The sequence below is a fragment of the Musca domestica genome, unplaced genomic scaffold, assembly GCF_030504385.1.
Source record: "Musca domestica strain aabys unplaced genomic scaffold, Musca_domestica.polishedcontigs.V.1.1 25, whole genome shotgun sequence".
NCBI lineage: Eukaryota > Metazoa > Arthropoda > Insecta > Diptera > Muscidae > Musca > Musca domestica.
The window spans coordinates 4,376,882-4,398,790 of NW_026712277.1; the positions used below are offsets into that span (position 1 = coordinate 4,376,882).

General features: G+C 34.4%; 1 protein-coding gene across 2 annotated transcripts in view; it reads left to right on the plus strand.

The window, feature by feature from the left end:
* Nucleotides 1–7,435: 7,435 nt before the first annotated feature.
* The window catches only part of LOC101893741 (CDK5 and ABL1 enzyme substrate 1), a 78,637-nt gene continuing 64,163 nt past the window's right edge, over nucleotides 7,436–21,909 (plus strand). The window contains exons 1-3 of one of the 2 annotated variants that reach the window (XM_020035087.2): nucleotides 7,436–8,053; nucleotides 13,664–14,287; nucleotides 15,773–17,106. In XM_020035087.2, coding sequence (XP_019890646.1) covers nucleotides 15,950–17,106 — 1,157 coding nt within the window. In that variant the 5' untranslated portion in view covers nucleotides 7,436–8,053; nucleotides 13,664–14,287; nucleotides 15,773–15,949. The remainder of the gene's footprint in view (nucleotides 8,054–13,663; nucleotides 14,288–15,772; nucleotides 17,107–21,909) is intronic. The other variant, XM_059123799.1, reaches the window with a different exon arrangement.

The window sequence follows — 21,909 nt, forward strand, 5'->3', positions numbered from 1 at the left end:
GCTGCCAAAACCTTATGTTACGAATAAGGGGCGAAGCAAAAAGCCCAAAAATTCATGTTACGAATGAAGGAAGAGAAGAAAAATGCCAACAGCTGATTAAGCAATGCTTAGCACAAGGGGTGTTCATTGGGCGAGATTTCCAGTGAAAGCACAATATTTGCTTGATTTTTAATAAATCTCTTATTAAAAAAACAATTCAATTGTTTGGAGAAACCAAGAAATTAAAAATAAACGTAAAGGAATGTTTAATTTTGCGATAATAATTAGATTGCCGATAAAATGTTTTACTGGTTCTTTTACAGTGAACCAACTGAAGTGTAGTACACACTATCGATCATAAATAACAAACTTTAAACTTTTGTATATTTGTATTGAAATAACATTAATTAAATATTTTTTTAACTTCAAAATTTAAAAGAATCCTTTAATCATAACAGATTTTTTCAATATTTTTTGTTATAAACCTCATAAGAACCTCTAAAATAAGTTTCTGTGACTATTTATTGAAAAAGTAACTTTTCTATGAGAAATATTTAAAAAAAACAACTTCTTAAATTTTTTTCGGTAATACTGCTATTCAGCCATGTTAATTTAATGAAAATGAAAAATATATTTGGTTTTTTAACGAAAAAGCTCAATACGCAATGTTTTTTAGGGAAAACTCAATTCGCTGTATTTTTCTGAAGCATAATTTGATTATCTCTAAAAGATTCTTCAAAAAAATTCTATTGAAGGACCAAATCCTAGCGTTAATATCCTTAGACTAAAAGTCATTCCGAAAATTTAGTCAAAAAATCCAGGTTTCAGGCTGTATAAGTCCTTAAGAAGATCGTTTGACCTTTCTTCCTGTAGAACTTACCCATGGTACAATAAGGAGGTAGAACAGCTTCGTAAAACTACTGAAATACAGCTCCATTTTCTGTATTTTTCTGGAGCAAGCTTTGATTATTTCTAAAAGATTCTTAAAAAAAATCTATTGGAGGTCCACATCCTAGCGTTAATATTCTTAGACTAAAAGTCATTCCGAGATTTTAGCCAAAAAATCCAGGTTTCACGCTTCAAAAGTCCTTTAGAGGATCGTTTTGTCTTTCTTCCTTTAAAGCTAACACATGGTACAATAAGGAGGTAGAACAGCTTCGTAAAACTACTGAAATACAGCCCTGAGGCTATACCAGCTTCCTGTCAGAATCATTCAAAATTAAAAAGTTTTTAAAATTTCCAAATTTGTGACTGTGAATGTCCTTTAAGAAGTCCACCCTTAAAATCCACTTTTGTGACTGTCGAAGTTCTTCAAAATTGTCTCTTAAAACATTTAAATATTTGCGGTTCTGGATGTCCATTAGAAAATCTTCCTAAAAGTCGTTTTGCGGCTATGGAAGTTCTTTTGAAACTCTTCTAAAATTTTGACTTGTGTGGTTTTATTGGTTCCACTAAACTTCCCATTCATGTGGTCAAGGCCAAGCTGCTTATAACCTAACATTAAGGGCGAAGTACATAATAGGGTTGTTGACTGGCTTAATGTGGCGTTTCCACTGCACTTGATTCGCTCTCTATTCGTTGTTTGGCCCTTAACTATGAAAAAACTACCTAATTCTTCACACAAAATTTCCTGAGCGAACACTTATATTTGTACGTTGTTCAAATCAAATCACTCTCAGAACAACGAAAAAATATGTCCCATCCCTAACAAATGAGAGCATTTATCGAAAAATAAATTATGACATTTAAAAATTAGAAATAGGAAAATTTAATGAAATTTTAAAATTTTTGGGGAAGACTGAAAATTATGAATGAAAACTACAATGTTGAATGGCGTATGTACATTCAAACGAAAGTACATTTTGTTTTCTCTCTCATCCGGGGTACGCATTTTGTCCACGAGTTGAAATTTCCACAGAAAACTGGAAACAAAAGATGCAATATTTTCAAAATGTTTGTGTCGGCAGAAAAAAAGTTTAACAAGTGTCTCTCCAGCAGAATTTGAAAATAGAAAAATACTAAAATATGTCCAAAATGTCAACATTTACACAAAAAGTTGAAAACATGAACGAAAATTGTAAAATTAATGATATAATAAATCTTTGGGAGGAAAACAATAATTCTTCTATTCATATTAGTGTGAATTTAATGTATTTTCGTAGAAATTCCCATTTAAATTAAACAAACAAAATTTTTGAAAAAGGAATTATTTTACTATAAATTACGAATTGTGCCGTATGAACGGGTTAATTCGTGTACGTGATTCTGAGAGCAAACAACGTCATTCAATTTATCGTGTGAACATGCTATAAGTCATTGGCTGGCTTCTTGGTAGAGGAACAAAGGAGTTTTAGGTTGATTTAGTTCGATTTCGGCCCTGGGCTCCTTTGTTCTTTTCCGAAGAAGTTAGCTGACTTAAGCCAGTCAGAAAAACGTTTAATGTATTCTCACCTTTTTACTGGATCTGAAATTCATTAAGCAATAGCTTGTCTTCCAAACCGTTTAGATAGATATGCTTTCTAGAACTTAGATGTTAAATGCTATAGAGTCTGTACACCAGAACGGCTCTGTGTGTTTCTTTATAATTTGACATTTCCAACGCAAGCGAAGAGCTCACTGGCATTCACTTTAAACATCTCTGGGTGAAGACAATTTGTCTTGAATAAAAGACAGGGGCTGGATTCTTGTTCTATGAAAATATGAAATGAAAGACATTTCCTTTATCATATTTTTCATTTGACATTTCTTTCCTCTATAAAAGATTTCATTTCACAATTTTCATAGAACGAGAATTGAGGCCCAGGTTATTATACCAAGACTATTTGGTAGTGTGAACACCCCTTGTGCAACGTTCGTACACATTCTCTCTCGATGACGATAACGGTAAAAGAGCTACGTGCTCCCCCATCTCCAATGCAAAGGATTTCTCTCCCTCGCTCCCTACCAATTGATGTTATCGAACAACTATCGATTGTCCCCCAAGTCACAATTCGATCTACTCACCCCTACACTTGTAAAAAAGTGACAGATGAAATTTTTCGTCAATAAGGAAAAACACGATTATTTTCACGAGAAAATTTGTAACCAAAAATTCTAAATTTCGAGCTGTTCGTAACGCATTGTTTCGCCAAAAAAAAGTGTTGATAAAATCGTGGAAAATTTAAACAAATAAAAGAGCTGTGTTGTTTGGAAGAAATATAATCTTTACGCAATTCCTGACGGAATATTACCCCCCTTAAAACCCCCGCCCACCCACACAACGTGATATTTACACTTTACTGTTGTTATCATTGGGGATTGTGAAAATATCAAGAAGGAAGCAACAAATCCACTCACTTGAAGGAAGAATAATAAAAACGAGATAAGCCAACGAAGAAAGAAGAACAAGACAAAGGAGAAAAACGAATGGTAGTGTTGTTGTTTGTGGGCTAAAATACGAGTAACGAGACGTAATCTACGTAGACGACAGAATCGTCCCCATCATCATCATCGGCAGCAAAAAAAAAATAAAAAATCACGGTGATTTTTCTGTATTGTATTTCGTGTGGTGGAGTTCGTCTCATCGTTGTTGTCACTTTTTCTTTTAATTCGGGGGAGCCAAGCTACCTATCATCCATGCAACAACAAGAAAAACAAAAACAATAATCGAATCGCTGTGTCGAAATCAACCCGTAAATTGTTCTGATTGCAAATTATTGTTTCTTTCTTTTCGTGTCGTTTGGTCTGCGCGAATGATGAGCAGCAGTGTCATTTTCAACCGGGCAGCAAATGAAAGTCAAGCGGTTTTAAGTGTTCGTCGTTGTCTGTAAATGAAAAGTTTTTTAAAAAAGTGTCGTTTTATTTATTAAATTAAGAAAGTGTGTGTTGTAGAAATTTTGTTTTGTTTATTAAATTTATATAAAAAAATTGCGAAAATGGTTCGTTTGAAACACTTGTAAAACAAATATCAAAAAAATCCGTGGAAAATTGTTTAACAATTTTCTTTTTATTATTAAAATAAGGTACGTATCTATGCTATAAGAAAATTAACAATTTCATCATAATTTTTGTTTTTTCCAGTCTCATTTTTCATCTGTTTCCATCTTCCTTATTTACTTCCTTATTGGGAAAAATCGATTTCACCAGAACACGCACAAACAATTGCTTGCGAAAAATACCAACAAATCTTTGTTTTTGTTGTTATTTTCCGTCTATACTTACTACCCCAACATGTTAGCTTGCCATTTATTATAATCTATCATTTTGTGTTTTGCTTCGTATCCTTAATGTCACACCCGGCTTTTCCATTGTTGTTATTATATTTTTTCGTCCTTTGCCAGACGGCGGCCACCTCGCCTTCTTCCCCATGCCATTGGATGAAAATACTTATTGCGTTCTAATTGGAAAATTGTCGGCATTACATATAGAGGATATTTCAAGGAAAAACAAAATAATTTTTGTTATTTTCTACATGGAAATGTTATGGGGCTTCGGCAATAAGAGACCTTAGGACACTTGTCTATAATTACAAGAACCGAAAACGTTCAGTAGAAACGAATTTTATTCTTATAAGATTTAAATAAGTATTTTTTATCTATAAAAGAAATCTAGAAGTCCTGATTAATTTTTCTATATTTTACAGCCTTTTGGCAAGAATTCTTCCCAAGGAAGTCCCAGAGGATGTATTTTATAGAAGACATGAGAAATTTTATTTATATCTAGAAGGCATTTGGAATATACTCTATTGTGGAAACTAAGAATGAGAAAACTGATTAGATATCATTTAGAAAAATGCAAGGGTGTGACTCCTTATCGCAAGATAATAAATGAGTGTGCGTGCTACCTTATTATTGACCCAAGTCCTTATCCTCGTAGCCTCGAAAGAGGGATAGCATGTGCTCCATCGTTACCTTTTCTAGGTTTCAAAGAAATCCATTTCGAAATATATACCCGGCCATTAATTACATTGGTTCTATGGATTTTTATATACAAAAACTGCAGATTGGAAACATTTTCCAGCTCCATAGAGGATCCAGATACAGGACCCCAGATTCGTAATCCTCAATAAAGAATCCTAGATCCTGAAGGTCTTCTGTTTAGAAAAGGTATATTCTTATATTGGTCTTCTATAAGACATTTTAAATATTTTATTCCCTCTAGAGGATCTCCTGATCGTATCGATGATTTTAAAGGACCAACAAATCCACAAAAGTGGACATTCCAAAAAAGTTCCCAAAGAACTCCCAAAGTCATTAAATGAGAGACTAAAAAAAAGGAAGGGCATACAGAGCCACGTGGTATTTTAAGAAAATTTTCTAATGGACATCTAGAGCCACAAATGTTTATGTTTTAAAGAAATTTTGCTAAAGCACCTTCAGAGCTCCAATTGTAGACTTTAAAGGACGATTCCTGCAAGAAATTCAGTTATAAAATCCAGTAAGGAAAAGTCAAAAGTCGGCGGGTGGGGTCGACTTTATGATACCCTACAACACAATGTATATTAAGCAAAGCTCGTACTTGCTTCTAGACTAAATTCGGTGGGATGTTCCAAAATCCAGGTCATTTGGACTGATATTGGTCATTTGGTACATAATTAACCCGAAATCGGTTGAAGATATTTATGGGAGCTATATCCAAATCTGAACCGATCTTGACACATTTTGACAGAGGTATTTTTGGGCTGTATCTGATATCTGATATCAATTATCATTGTTGTCGAATACATATTACGAATGTGAAGGACTTAAACAGCAAATCCGATGAAACATATGTATGGGAGCTATAGCTATATCGGAACCGATTTTCTCCAAATTTGATGTACTTGCTTCTAGACTAAATTCGGTGCGATGTGCCAAAATCCAGGTCATTTGGACTGATATTGGCCATTTAGAGCACAATTAACCCAAAATCGGTTGAAGACATATATGGGAGCTAAATCCAAATCTGAACTGATCTTGATCAAATTTGGCAGAGGTATTTCTGGACTGTATCTGATATCAGGTACCAAATATCATTGTTGTCGAATACATATTACGAATGTGAGGAACCTAAACACTAAATCGGATGAAACATATATATGGGAGCAATATCTATATCTGAACCGATTTTCTCCTAATTTGATGTACTTGCTTCTAGACTGATGGATTTCGAAAATCTTGGATTTTAAAAATGCCTTTATTTTAAAGATTCTACCACCGGTCTATTTTTCAGGAGAGGGGACTTTTGGTATTTTGAAAGTTTCTCTAGATTTTTGATTTGGCCTTGCCAACAAATGTTCTTGTGAATAGGTGTATTTTTTTAACCTTTACGGAATTTTCCGATCCTCTAAAATTGTTGCTCTTTTATTAACAGACATTAATCCCAAATCAACGTGTATCACCAGCAAACAATTTTTCCCATTATGCACTTGTATTTTCTTAGAATTATTAATTTCACATAATTGATATTTTCTTACTCAGTGCCTGCCTACCTAGTCATTCATACCCATTATCTCACGACATTCCTACGTAGACATGATGCGCCCAGACATGATATAATGATAAATGAATTTCCAGCTATAAATAGAATTGTTTATAATTTTTAAAATTTTGCATAGAGATAATTATTTTCTTTCAAATTTTTCTTTACTTTTTTGATAAAAACCCAAAAAAATAATGGGGAATCCCAGTAACAGCTGTTATCTTAATCTTTTCATTTTCATTTCTCCATCTCCCAGAGAATCACAACAAAGTCCATTCTCATTTGACATTTCTCCTTTTTTGATAATCACATGTGCCTAATAAAGGAAAAACAACAAAGTTAAAAAAAAAATACATATTCATTGTTTAACTAAAAAATATTGTTTTATGGCTGGCCAATTTTGCTTATAAATAGAATGACTCATATGTTCTATTAGTCCATAGTGGGGCTGTTTTTTGCTATGTTTTGTTTTGATCATTCCTTCTATTCCAAAGTTTCTTTCTCTCTCTCTCTGTGTAGTAGGGTATTTCTTTTAATTTGTTTTGTTTAATATCTTTGTTTACCGCCATAAAATTACCTCAAGGCAGTTGGCTGACAGAGTTCTTCTTTATTGCCACATATTACTGTGTGTTGTGGTGGAGTCTCTTTGTCACCTCTCTCTCTCTCTCATTCACACACAACTAAACTTTAGTTGACTCAACATAATTTGGCAAACGAAACAATGAGCCACCAACAATAAAGCTTAATTATTCCCCATACAAATCGACACAGTTACTTAACTCTCCACATTCTCAGTCCATGGAGAGAGAGTGTGATCATAACACACAGTAATGTTAGTGTTGTTATTGCCACTAGTATGGTGATATTTTGCCATAGTCGTTGTTATTGCTTGCGACTTAATTACAATTACCGGCAAATGTGTGTGGTAGGTTAGAAAGAACAAGAATCAAAACAAATACTCTTCTCTTTGCCCATGCACGAGTAACCAAAGGTGTTGTTGCTGCTGCTACTGCATTCATTTCAAATGTGTTGTTATGAAAATAAAAAGTGGGGCCTGCTTAATTCTGCCATGATCTGCCTGTTGAATGCTCGTTTTAGAAGGGGTTCGTTGCTGTTCTACATTAAAAATTCTTTGTAAGTGTATGTGGAGAAAATAAAAGCAGAGAAAATCTATGTCTTGAGTTTGATATTTGAGACATCAGTCAGCCAGCGTGGCTGGCTAGCTTGCCGGCCGGTCTGCCGCTTGTATAAATATGATGGAGTTGTAAACACAACTCCTTAGTTGTTAAACAAAAGCCAAACTCGTACCACCTCAGTCAAACCAAAACAAAACTGCATTGTGAAAAGTTTTAAATCTTCCGTCAAGGAAAAGTCAAGAAAGTTCTATAATTTTTTTTAAATGTGCCAACCACAAATTGTCATATTTAATGGATACCTTAATCATCTGGAAAATTATCGCATAAAATTTTCCCAATTATTTTTTGAAATATCCTAGGAGGAAAACCAACCTCCTCCCCCTAGAGTGAGAGACTCTTGGAACTCTTTGCATGTGAGAGATGATGCAATAATGGAAATTTATTGCCAGTTTTGGTGAAGAAATTTTTTGAAAAAGAAAATTTCCACCCATTGGAATGAGGTAAAGAAAAAAAAATTATTAAAAAACGGGAGAAAAGTTAAAATACGAGAAAAAAAGTTGTGATTATAATTTTTGTAATTTTTGAAGTAAAGTGGGAAATGTTAATTGCAACAATTATAAAAAAATAACTTTTTTTCGGAAAAATAAGACCCTGAGGTTCTGAACTTTTTCTCATTAGCAAAAATTAAATGAAGTTTATTATTTTTAACAAAAAAAAAAAAAAAAAATATATATATATATATATATATATATATATATATATATATATATATATATATATATATATATATATATATATATATATATATATAAAATAAAAATAAATAATTGAAAATATTTTAAGAGACAGTGAGTTTTTATAACTGAAAGAATTAGCTCCAGAAAATTTAAATATTTTTGCAACAGAAAAGAATAGACCAAACTGAAATCAATCTTCAGAAATTTGGATTTTTTTGGGAAATTTTCAATGGTAAAAATAGATCCGGGGAACGTTGAATTTTTCTAAAAAAACAACGCCAAGGAGTTTTTTATTTTTAACAAAAAAAAAAAAAAATAATTATAATAAATAATAATAAATAATAAATATATAAAAATAAGTTAATAAAAATATAGATAGACCCATAGTTCCTTTTGGTGATCTTCAAAGCATCACCTTGTGAGTCGATATATTCCCTTCCGCCTGTCCATGTATTTTTGCTATTTATTGTCCGATTGAGATGAAATTTTGCTCAAATAATTTGTTTGGCCCAAGGACGAACCCTGTTAAAGTTGATTAGAATCAGCCCAAATTTAGATATAGCTCCCATATATATCTTCGCCGGATTTGCCGTTTAATGCTCAACAAATGCGAATGGAATTTGGCAAATGCCACCATATTAAGCCTAGAAGCAAGTATGTCAGATTTGGTGAAAATCGGTTCATATAAAGCTATAGCTCCCATATACATTGTTCCTCCGATATGGGTTTTTCAAGTCTATCACATTCGTAATGTGCACTTCGCATCAATGATATTTTGTATCATATATCAACAACAGGTCAGAAATACCTCTGATAAATCTTATAGGGATCGGTTCGGATTTGGGTATAGCTCCCATTTTTATAGCTTTAATCGATTTTGGGTTTATTGTGCACCAAATGGTTATTAACAGGCTAAATTAAATAGATTTTGGTACATACTAGCGAATATATCCTGGAATTTATATAACCTGTGGTCTGACTGATTTTTTGTAGATTTTTTTTAAATTTTTTTAAAAATTAAAAAAAACCAAAAATTTTTTCAGAAGAAAATCGAACCTGAATTTCCGGTGATTTTTTTCTTAGCCTTTTAATATTAATCTGTGGTCAGTATAATTTTTTTAGAATTTTTTTTTAAAAAAAAATATTTTTTAGAAAAAAAATTCGGACCTGAATTTTCGATGATTTTTTTTCTTAGCTTTTTTTAAAATTGACCTTTGGTCAGTATAATTTTTTTAGAAGCTTTTTTTTGTAAAAAAAATCGGACCTGAAGTTCTGGTGAATTTTTTTATATTGATATATATTTTTTTTATTAAAATATTAAGAATCTTTAATGGTAGAAGAAAGAAAGTACATTAAATTGGGAGAAAATCGGTTCAGATATAGCTATAGAGCATCCATATATATTGTTCCTCCGATACTTAAACACCACAAGTCCCTCACTTTAGTTATATGCACTCTGCATCAATGATATTTTGTATCAGATATCCAATACAGGTCAGAAATGCCTCTGCAAAATTTTATCGAGATCGATTCATATTTGGATATAGCTTAAAATATATTTTAACCGATTTGAGGTTTTTTGTTCACCAAATGGTTAATAGCAGGCCGAATCAAATAGATTTTGGTACATACGAGCGAATATATCCTGGAATTTATATAACCTGTGGTCTGGGTAATTTTTTGTAAAATTTTTTTAAAGAAATTTGTTTAAATATTTTTTCGTTAGAAAAAAATCGGACGTGAATTTTAGTGATTTATTTTTCTTAGCCTTTTAATATTAACCTGTGGCCAGTATAATTTTTTTTTAATTTTTTTTTGAAAAAAATTTTTAAGAATTTTTTTTGTTAGAAGAAAATCGGACCTGAATTTTCGGTGATTTTTTTTAGCCTTTTAATATTGACCTGTGGTCAGTATATATTTTTTTTTAAAATTTTTTTTAAAGATTTTTTGTGTAGAAATATTTGTGCACCAAATGGTTGATATCAGGTCAAATTAAATCCATTTTGGTACATACGAGGGAATATATCCTGGAATTTATATAACCTGTGGTCTGGGTAATTTTTTGTAGAATTTTTTTTATTTATTTTTTTCAATTTAAGATCTTTTAATATTAACTTGTGGTCAGTATATTTTTTTTTCGATTTTTTAATTTTTTTTTATTTTTTTTTTGTTAGAAAAAAATCAGACCTGAATTTTTGGTGATTTATTTCTTAACCTTTTAATATTAACCTGTGGTCAGTATAATTTTTTTTAGAATTTTTTTAAAAGATTTTTTTTTTTGTAAAAGAAATTGGACCTAAAGTTCTGGTGATTTTTTTTCTTAACCTTTTAATATTGATATTTATTTTTTTTTTATAAAATATTAAGAATCTTTAATGACAACAAAAAAATTATGATATACCATCGAAGCTCATATCGGAGCATTGTTATTTTTTTTTTTTTTGCTATTTCCCATTATTGGCCACCTTATCTTATCAAATGGGTTCCCTCTTATCGTCATAGTTAACATCCACTTCTAAATTCAATTTTTTTCTATTCAATTTTTTTTTTATCTGAAATAACACTCTTTGAATGACGATGACTTGCCTTTCGGATGATTTCACATTTAGATGACAAAAAACGGTCCCCCAACTTGCCTTTCCAAACCGCTGAAGTTTTGAGCAGAAGACGAGTCAAAATCTGGCGACAGTAGACTTGGTGGCATGTCTGTCTGGTGGCGTTGGGTATTTTTCCATTCATACATTTTCTTTACACACACACACAAACACATGTTTTGCCGGTTTTGTTTATTTCAGCTGAAGTCCCTCATTCTCCCTCCCGCCCCCAGCACCGGCTTTTGGGCAAGGTAACATTTTCACACTACGGCCTGCCTGCCAGCCGGTTGCAAATTTCATGAGCAGATTCCATGGTGATGGATATTTGTTTATACACCAGTCAGCCGGAGTTTTCATTTCGTATCAACTTTTGTTGCTGCAGTCTCGTTTTTTCTTTCGTAGATTATTCTGCTGATGGTGTTTACATTCCAAACGACGAATGTTTGTTGTACCCCCATTTCCTTATAGTCTCCGGTTGTTTTGTGGCATTGTGTTGAATTTTCATTTGTTTGTTTGCCGGTCTCCATAGAATGCATTTCGAGTCAGTTCCCCATTCTCCGCTGTTTAGCAGTGTGCCTCTTCTTCGTCTTTTGCAGTTAATGTTTATTCTAGAATTGTTCCAGAGAAAACTAGAAATTGAAGTTTTTCATTTCAGTGGTGGCAATGAGTTTTCTTTTCGGTTAGGTTATAAGAGGAGAGAGGGAGGAACGAGAAAAGACAATGTTTTAAAAAAAATTAATTTTTTCTACACCCCTGAGACCTGAGATAACTCTTTTTTCACCTCAGGCAGCTAAGGTAACTTTTTTCTATGGAAAAAACTCACCTCAGGGGCCGAGGTAATATTTTTTCTATGGAAAAAACTCACCTCAGGGACTTGAGGTAATATTTTTTCTATTAAAAAAAAACTCACCTCAGGGACCTGAGGTAATATTTTTTCTATGGAAAAAACTCACCTCAGGGACTTGAGGTAATTTTTTTTCTATGGAAAAAAACTCACCTTATTTTTTTCTATGAAAAAACTCACCTCAGGGACCTGAGGTAATTTTTTTCTATGAAAAAAAAACCCACCTCAGGCAGCTGAGGTAATTTTTTTTCTATCAAAAAACTCACCTCAGACAGCTGAGGTAACTTTTTTCTATGGAAAAAAACTCACCTCAGGCAGATGAAGTAACTTTTTTCTATGAAAAAAAAACTCTCCTCAGGGACCTGAGGTAATTTTTTTTCTATGAAAAAAAAACTCTCCTCAGGGACCTGAGGTAATTTTTTTTCTATGAAAAAAACTCACCTCAGGGACCTGAGGTAATTTTTTTTTCTATAAAAAAACTCAACTCAGGGACCTGAGGTATTTTTTTTTTTATGGAAAAAACTCAACTCAGGGACCTGAGGTATTTTTTTTCTATGAAAAAAAACTCATCTCAGGAACCTGAGGTAATTTTTTTATGGAAAAACTCAACTCAGGGACCTGAGGTAATTTTTTCTATGAAAAAACTCTATGAAAAAACTCACCACATGTAGCTGAGGTAATTTTTTTTTCTGTGCAAAAACTCCCTCAGGGGGCTGAGGTAATTTTTTCAATGGAAAAAACTCACCTCAGGTAGCTGAGGTAACTTTTTTCTATGGAAAAAAACTCACCTCAGGGACCTGAGGTAATTTTTTTCTATGGAAAAAAACTTACCTCTGGCAGCTGAGGTAAAATTACTGAAGTAATTTTTTTCCATGGAAAAAGCTCACGTCAGGGAGCTGAGGTAATTTTTTTCTATGGAAAAACTCACCTCAGGCAGCTGCGGTAATTTTTTTCTATGGAAAAACTTACCTCAGGGTACTGAGGCAATTTTTTTCTGTGGAAAACTCACCTCAGAGTGAGTTTTTTTCTATAGAAAAAACTAACCTCAGGCTGCTGAGGTAATTTTTTTCTATGGAAGAACTCACCTCAGGGACCTGAAAACATTTTTTTCTATGGAAAAAACTCACCTCAGGGACCTGAGGTAATTTGCTTGGCCTCTGCAAACTGTACTGGATATTTCACGGAACTTTTAATTGAATTTCTTTGCTTTATTGATTAACTGTTGCGAATTGGTTTTCTTATTCAAGTCTATATATTATAAATAGCTTAAAAGCTTTAAGCTTTCCCTTTTTTCAAGAAACATTATTTTTGCCCGAATTGTTGAGAGAGAGAGCGAGGAGAGTGCAATTAACTTGTTAATCCAATAAAGCTTAATTTGTTTCTATGGGCTTGGGCCGGCTTTAAAGCTTTTTTTACCTGCCTTCGTTACTGTTCTCTTGTTCCCACTCTCTTGCTCAAGCTTTACAATACCTATGACTATTACAACACCGGCTCCAAAGCTTTCATTATTTTTAGTTTTGTGTTTTTTTTGTTTCCCCACAACTATAAATAGTTTGCCCATTTTCGCTCTCTTTAGTTTTCTCCCCACCCAGACTCTCTGTAGTTGTTTATACTCTCAGAGCATAAAGAGGCTGTGCTTGCTGTGTGTGTGTACATTTGCAAGTTTGTTGTTTATTTTTTGCATCCAAAGACAACCACCTTTTTCGGGGGGATATGGTGCGGTGGGGGGTCTTTGCCGCCACTAGTAACACATTATGCCATTGAGCTCTTTGCCCATGCAACCCATCGTCATCGTCAACATCGTCACCACCACCACCATCTCCTCCACCTCCTCCTCCATTTAAGCATTTGCTGCACTCGCTCTTCTCAGCTGACTGTATTCAATGTATACTCATATATTTTTTTCTTTTTCTTTTAAATTGTCTCTATTTCCAGAATTTTCCGGCAAATCAAATTGAAACCTGCAAGCAAACGGTTGCACTTGGCCAACAGCAGCAGCTAGAAACATAGAAAATAAGAACGCTTCAACAAATTGAATTTACTTAACAATTTGTGAATTGAAAAAAAAAAATAGAAAAAAATCAATCACAACAAATACCTAATAATTTGTTGTCTGTGTCAGAAGAGACTGGTGGCTGTTTTTCCGTCGTCTTCGTCGTGTATCCTTACTTTTTTTCCTGTGTCGTCTGCAAATTTCGCCCAAGAATCGTTCAAAATGTCGCGTTTAAGTATTTCGTTTAGTAGTAATTTATATTTTAATTTAAAGACTAAAAAGTTTATGTGATATTAGTTGAAAGACGGACCGACAGACAGACACTAAAAAAGCTATCACCATCGCCATTGTCACAAAAGTCGTTTGGATATTCTTTTCCTGTGTCGCTGCTTAAACGAAAGTTTCCTGGAAGTGAACAGAGGAACTTTTTTTTTAAATTTGGGGATCATCGTCATCATCGTCGTCGAAAGGAGAAAAAATCGTTTCCCCGTTTTTTAAGAGCAAGGCAGAGCATTTGTCATCATCATTCAGGAGAGATTATCTTGGACTGGAGAAAAAGAGAGAAGGTGAGCAAAGCTGTAAATTCAGATCATAACGTAAAGAGAGAAAAAGAGAGATAGATAGAGAGAGAGAGAGAGAGAGAGAGAGCGAAAGCTGAGATCATACACATTTTTCGACAATAATTTAAAGAGAAAATATCAACAGTCTTCAGAGAGGGGAAGAGAGAGAGAGAGAGAAAGAGAGAGTTAGCTCTACAAAAATATTTCAAAATAGCCATCCATATTCACAAAAAATACTCAATAATAGCATATATTGCTGAGAGCTTTATCCATCATTAAAGAGAAAACTTTAGCAGTCATCAGAGAGCGAAAGAGAGTAATAGTAAACAATAGAATTTCCAAATAGCCACTCATAACCGTTAAAAATACAATTAAAATAGCAGATGCCACAGAGATCATTTCAACGATTTTAGAAAGAGAACAACTTAACAGCATTTTGAGAGCAAGAGAGAGAGAAATAGCTCTACTACACTCTCAGCAAAAATATTAAAGGAAATCCCAGACTGAAAATCTTTCTAAAATCAAAGAAAATATCCCTTAATAGTTTAAGACAAAAAAAAAAATAGCTCCCAAAGAACTCAAAAGAAATCTGAGAAAGAGAGAGAGAGTTCCTAAAACTTGAGTTACACTCCTCATCGCAAAAAAATCCCAAAAAGAGATTCACCAGATATCATTGAAAATCTCCAAGAGAACTAGAATAACAAGAGATCATTAAGGAGAGAAAGAGAAGAAATCGCCGAGAAGCAAGAGCAAGAGAGCAAAGTTATCAATTGGCGAGAGAACATCGATACAAGCTTTGAGCCAAGGTAAACAGGGAGAAAAGTTTAGAGGAAAGAAATCCTAAAAAGTCGTTTAATAAAAAGGAACTCCCATTATTGGTCAGAGTTTAAAACCTAAGAAAATTGAGTCTCAGTATCAACAAAGAAAAGTTCCCGGTAGAGAGGAAAAATCGCTTAAAATAGAGAGCTGCAAAAAAATAAGAATTAAATCGTTTTGAGATAAAAATAATAAGTCTTCAAACTACAGTAAAAGGAGAGAGAAAAAACGAAGAGAGAACTGTTAGCGATCTGAGAGAAAGTAAGAGAAAAAATAGGAAATAGAGAAAACATACGAAAAAGACGGACATTTTACCGTTTTTTTGGGAGTTGGAGAAAATATATAAAGAGAGAGTGCTTTGGGAAAAGAGAAAGTTCAATTGCAAAATATTTAGCAAAGAACGATTTAGAGAGAAGAGCTGACTATTGCAAAGAAGAGAACAAATAAACACAAATCTCAGAGAAAAATAGCAGCATTCTCTCAAAGAGAACAAAAAGGGCGAATAATAGCTAAAAAGAGAAAGTTTTGAAAAAGAGACAAAAATAAATAAATAACGGAGAACACTAAAGAGAAAAACTGAATCCTTTTTAAGAGAGGCAAGAAAGCAAGATAAAAACAAAATCAAAAATATCTCAATTTGAAAATTCTCCATTTTACATCTTATTTTTCCGCTAGTGATTATCACCAGAGCACACCCAACTCTCTAACACAAAAACAAAACCGAAGAAAAGAGAACACCCCTCCCTCTCTCTACATTTTCGTATCTTTGGTTCAAAAACAAAAACGAATCCGAAAGACCGCCACAACATCAACAAGAGCCCAATTTCAATTTCGACCAATTGTTACTGCCTAATGGCAAGTAGTTCGTTCAATAAGACGAGACACAGGCGCAGACTGGCTGCGATCTCGTTTCTATCGAATATTTCATTAGATGGCACACATCGGGATACAAAATTCGCAACAATTGGCATCTGTGGCACAGGTACAGGTGCAAGCCATAACGCAACGTCGGCAAGATTACGTGGTCCAGGGACAGGAGGAGGAGTTGTTGTTGTTGGTAGTGGTAGTGCTGGTGGTGGAGGAGGAGCAAAACACGAACGTAACTATCTCGGCGAAAGAGACGAAAATATTCTGTATATTAGCCCAGGAGTGGTGGGTGGAAAGTGCGAAGAGCAACAAGGCCGTGGTGATCCGAACAGAGTGGTGGCGGCCGCAACGACTGGAGGCATTTGTGACAGTATTAATGATGGCAGCAGCAGCAGCGACTACGGCAACAATTACAATTCTGTGGGAGTGGAACTCTTTGGTCCCCAATACACCAACAATGGTGGCGGAGGTGCCAACAGCACCGCAAATGGTGGCATCAACAACAATGGCGGCCAACAAAATTTCTATGGCAAACCCTTCTATCATCAGCAACATTCTCAGCAGCATCAGCAGCGCAATGGCAGTATTAGCAGCGGCATTGGAAAAACCCAGATCCTCCTGGCCTGCGCCCCTCTCGATGAAAACCACATGGACATTGGCTCCGCAGGTGGTGGCGGTGGCTGTGGCAGCGGCAGTCTGGTTGGCAGCGATGATGCCGGTAGTGCAGATGGTGATGGGCATTTTAGTGAAACTGAAAATATGGGTTACAACTTGATAAATGCTGCCCCGGTACCAAACGCTAAAAGCGATGGAGGTCACAAAGCAATGGATAAAATGTCTGCAGCAGCAGCAGCAGCGGCAGCGGCAGCAACTCCTCCTGTCCCACACCAGGAGAAACGCAATGCTAAACGACCCAACTCTGGTCGTCAACAGGGCAATGGCAATCTTAAATGTAATGGTAAACTCAATCCAAGACAACAACCTCAACACCAACAGCAGCAGCAGCAGTATCACCATCAATATCATCATGCGGGCGGCAGTGGTGGTTCCGGTGCCGAAAGCGGCAGTGATTCGGATAGCGTCAAGATACCAATGAAGGTGTCGAGCATGGGGGCTGGCATTTTGATGCCGTTGCGTGAAAGGTGAGTTGAAAAAAAAATTTAAGAAAATTTAGGTTTAAGATTTTGAAGGACCTTGAAAAAAAAATATATTTCCAAAAAAATGAAAACTTTGCTTCATTTTTTCTACAGAAATTAATTCGCCGCATTTCATCAGCAAGTTTTTTCTATGTCAGGAAAAATGTTTTTATAGAAATTAATTCGCCGCATGTAAGAACCATTTTTTTTCTTTAGAAAAAAAATTCGCCGAAAGACGGAACCAAGTTTTTTCTATAAAAAAAAATTCGCCGCAAGTCGGAACCTAATTTTTTCTATAGAAAAAAATTCGCCGCAAGTCGGAATTTAGTTTTTTCTATAGAAAAAAATTCGCCGCAAGTCGGAATTTAGTTTTTTCTATAGAAAAAAATTCGCCGCAAGTCGGAACCTAGTTTTTTCTATAGGAAAAAATTCGCCGCAAGTCGGAACCTAATTTTTTCTATAGAAAAAAAATTCGCCGCATGTCGGAACCAAGTTTTTTCTTTGAAAAAACATTTCGCCGCATGTCAAGACCTAGTTTTCCCTGCAGAAACAAATTCGCCTCATGTCAGCAGCAAGTTTTTTCTATAGAAAAAAATTCGCCGCATCTCAGCAGCAAGTTTTTTCTATAGAAAAATATTCGCCGCATGTCAGCAGCAAGTTTTTTCTATAGAAAAAAAAAATCGCCGCATGTCAGCAGCAATTTTTTTCTATAGAAAAAAAATTCGCCGCATGTCAGCAGCAAGTTTTTTCTATAGAAAAAAATTCGCCGCATGTCGGGACTAAGTTTTTTCATTGGAAAAACATTTCGCCGCATGTCGGAACCAGTGTTTTTCTATAGAAAAATATTCGCCGCTTGTCGGGACCAATTTTTTTTTATAGAAAAAAATTCGCCGCGTGTCGGGACTAAGTTTTTTTCTATAGAAAACCCAAGTTTTTTCCACAGGAAAAATTCGCCGCATGTCGGAACCATTTTTTTCTGCAGAAAAAAAATTTGCCGCTTGTCGGAACCAAGTTTTTTCTGTAGAAAATAATTTGCCGCATGTCGGAACCAAGTTTATGAAATATTTTTTGATGAATTTTATTCTTCCAGACATTGGATTACCAACTATCCATTACATCCAGACTAGGTCAATACGTAATATTTTGTGGCTGGCATTCGTTGGATTCGTTCATTTCGCAAAAATACAAAACCGAAATACACATTTTCAAAACAAATGCATTTTATGGTTTGCAAGTTTTTATTGCCAATACAAAATTTACATGTCTGAAACAATCATCATAAACAATTCGAATACGACGTATGTGTAGTTTTGATGTGCAGTGTGTGCGTGTGTGCATTCGTTTAACATAAATAATACATTTGACCAGGCGTTTAGAACGTGCTTAAGCAAAACTAATTTTCTTTCAGATTTTTTTCGAATAATCAGACGTCCACCCAGATACAATTCAAATCAATTCTATTCTATTATTATTTTCTTTGCCATGAATGAATGAATGCAAGCAGACTATGTTTTGTTGCTGTTGTTGGTTTTTGGCAAAAAATCAATTTCAAAATAAAATTCGGAATAGGACACCATCAAATGATATTTAGAAATTTTGGCTATGATTCGTGACAATTAAAAGTATTTTTGGGTGAATTTTGTAAACGAAAATTAAAAAAAATCAAATGCGGCGAATTCGATTTTTTCTTTTATGAACTGCGGCGAAATTTTCTATCGAAAAACTGTGGTTCTTGGATTTGAATTTTTTCTATAGAAAAAACTTTGTCCTGTCCTCCGGCGATATTTTTTTCTATAGAAAAAACTTTGTCCTGTCCTCCGGCGATTTTTTTTCTATAGAAAAAAGTTGGGACCTGATGGTCCGGCGAATTTTTTTTCGAATTTTTTTTTCTATAGAAGAAACTTGGGACCTGATGGTCCGGCGAATTTGTATCTATAGTTAAAATAAGTTCTAAATACAGGGCGAATTTGCTTCTGAAAAAAAACTTGAAAAAACTTGTGGTCCTGACGGTCCGTCGAATTTTTTTCTATAGAAAAAAAAAAACTTGGGACCTGACGGTCCGGCGAATTTTTTTCTATAGTTTTTTTTTTCGTCGGACAGTCAGGTTCCAAGTTTTTTCTATAGAAAAAAATTCGCCGGACAGTCAGGTTCCAAGTTTTTTCTATAGAAAAAAAAAACTTGGGACCTGACGGTCCGGCGAATTTTTTTCTATAGAAAAAACTTGGGACCTGACGGTCCGGCGAATTTTTTTCTATAGAAAAAACTTGGGACCTGACGGTCCGGCGAATTTTTTTCTATAGAAAAAACTTGGGACCTGATGGTCCGGCGAATTTTTTTCTATAGAAAAAACTTGGAACCTGACTGTCCGGCGAATTTTTTTCTATAGAAAAAACTTGGAACCTGACTGTCCGGCAAATTTGTTTCTATAGAAAAAACTTGATTCTGACACACGGCGAATTTTTTTCTATAGAAAAAACTTGATTCTGACACACGGCGAATTTTTTTCTATAGAAAAAACTTGATTCTGACACACGGCGAATTTTTTTCTATAGAAAAAACTTGATTCTGTCACACGGCGAATTTTTTTCTATAGGAAGAACTTGGTCCTGACGTTCCGGCGAATTTTTTTCTAAGGAAAAAACTTGGTCCTGACGTTCCGGCGAATTTTTTTCTAAAGAAAAAACGTGGTCCTGACGACCGGCGATTTTTTTTCTAAAGAAAAAACTTGGTCCTGACGACCGGCGAATTTTTTTCTATAGAAAAAACTTGTGGTCCTGACGACCGGCGAATTTTTTTCTATAGAAAAAAACTTGTGGTCCTGACGACCGGCGAATTTTTTTCTATAGAAAAAACTTGTGGTCCTGACGACCGGCGAATTTTTTTCTATAGAAAAAACTTGTGGTCCTGACGACCGGCGAATTTTTTTCTATAGAAAAAACTTGTGGTCCTGACGACCGGCGAATTTTTTTCTATAGAAAAAACTTGTGGTCCTGACGACCGGCGAATTTTTTTCTATAGAAAAAACTTGTGGTCCTGACGACCGGCGAATTTTTTTCTATAGAAAAAACTTGGTTTACACTTGCGGCAAATTTTCTTTTAAAAGAAAAATTTGTTCCTAACATGCGGCGAATATTTTTTTATAAAAAAAACTTGGTTTTTACTTGCGGCGAATTTTCTTTTAAAAGGAAAAACTTGTTCCTAAGAGCAAAAAGTTTTCCTAACAAAAAAAAATTCCTAACATGCGGCGAATTTTTTCTATATAAAAAAACTGGTTTCTAATATGCGGCGAATTGTTTTCTATAGAAAAAAATTGTCCTAACATGCGACGAATTTTTTTCTATAGGAATAACTTGGTATTGATATGTGGCGAATTTTTTTCTATACAAAAAAATTGGTTCTGAGGAGGGGCGAATTTTTTTCTATTGGAAGAACTTGGTTCCGAACTACGGCGATTTATTTTCTATGGAAAAAATTAGGTCCTGGCATGCGGCAAATTTATTTTCATAGAAAAATCCAGGTTTTGGAATCCATTATGTTTTTTTTCTTTGGAAAAACTTGATTCTATTATGCGGCGAACTTGTTTCTGCAAAAAATATTTCCTGTCCCGATTTTTTCCGTTTTTTTTTTTAAATAAATTCAAATGATTCATGGCCCGCCAACTTTGCTGACGATTATGCCCAAACCATAATAGACACCAGCAATTTTTGTGACATCCCACCAAGAGTGGGAGGGGTGGGAGGATGCTCGCTCAGGTGTCCTATGGTTTTGACAAAATTATAATAATTATGTCTCATTTTCCGTTGTTTCTTTCTGTCTCTCTCTCTGACAATTGTTTTGATTCGTTTCGAATTTATGGTGACAAATTCTTTGGCGGATTTTTGCGTCATTCGAAATTTCAAATTTTAACAATGTTTAAAATGGCAAGCCGCTGCATTGTTTTAGACAGGTTTATAGAAGCATGTGATTAATTGGGACCATATTAAGTGGATAGCTGCATGTGGGGAATTTTCATCAGGGTACATTAATTTCAAGGGCAAAAGGGTTATACTTTAAGGGCAGAGGAATGGAAGGGGGGAAAATAAGAGCAAATTGTTTGTTTTGGGAAATTTGTAGAACGAAATGTCTTTTTTGTTTAAAAAATGGCGCCCAACGGGGGGCTACAGTAAGAAATTATGTTTCCGATTTTTTTTTTTCTAAAAATTTTTGAAAAAATATTTGTGACCTGAACATAAATTTTCTAAAAAAATATGAAAATATAAGATCAGTTTCTTCTGAAAAAAAATCTTAGAAATTTTTTCAAAATTTTGCCTTTACTGCTGAGGTGCAATCAAAGCCTTGCAACATAATTTCAGCAAAAAAAAAAAAAAACTTTTGAAAAGTCAATGAACTTTATTGGTAGCTAAAAGTTCAGAAACCCCACAGCATTCTTGACAGATCATTCGGCTGTTGTTGTTTTTTTGTTGTTGGTATTGTTGTGTGTTATTGGAATCAGGCAAAATGTAAACAAAGGCAGTAGCTTTTCAGCAGCGACTGCGATATTTTCAAACACAATTCAAATGCGATTAGACATTTTTCAAAACCAATGCAAAAGCTAACAAAACAAAGGCTAACGAGGGAAACGCGGAGAATATAGGGGGGCAACTGATCGCCAAATAGGAGGTGATAAAGCGTTATAAACATTATCGCTCAAATTTAAACACAAACTCACACAGCGGCGACAAAAAACCACAAATAGTGTCGTACAAGTCGCCAACATCGTTTCGAATTTTGTTGTTGTTGTTTTTTTTTTTCGTTGTGATAATTGTGGCA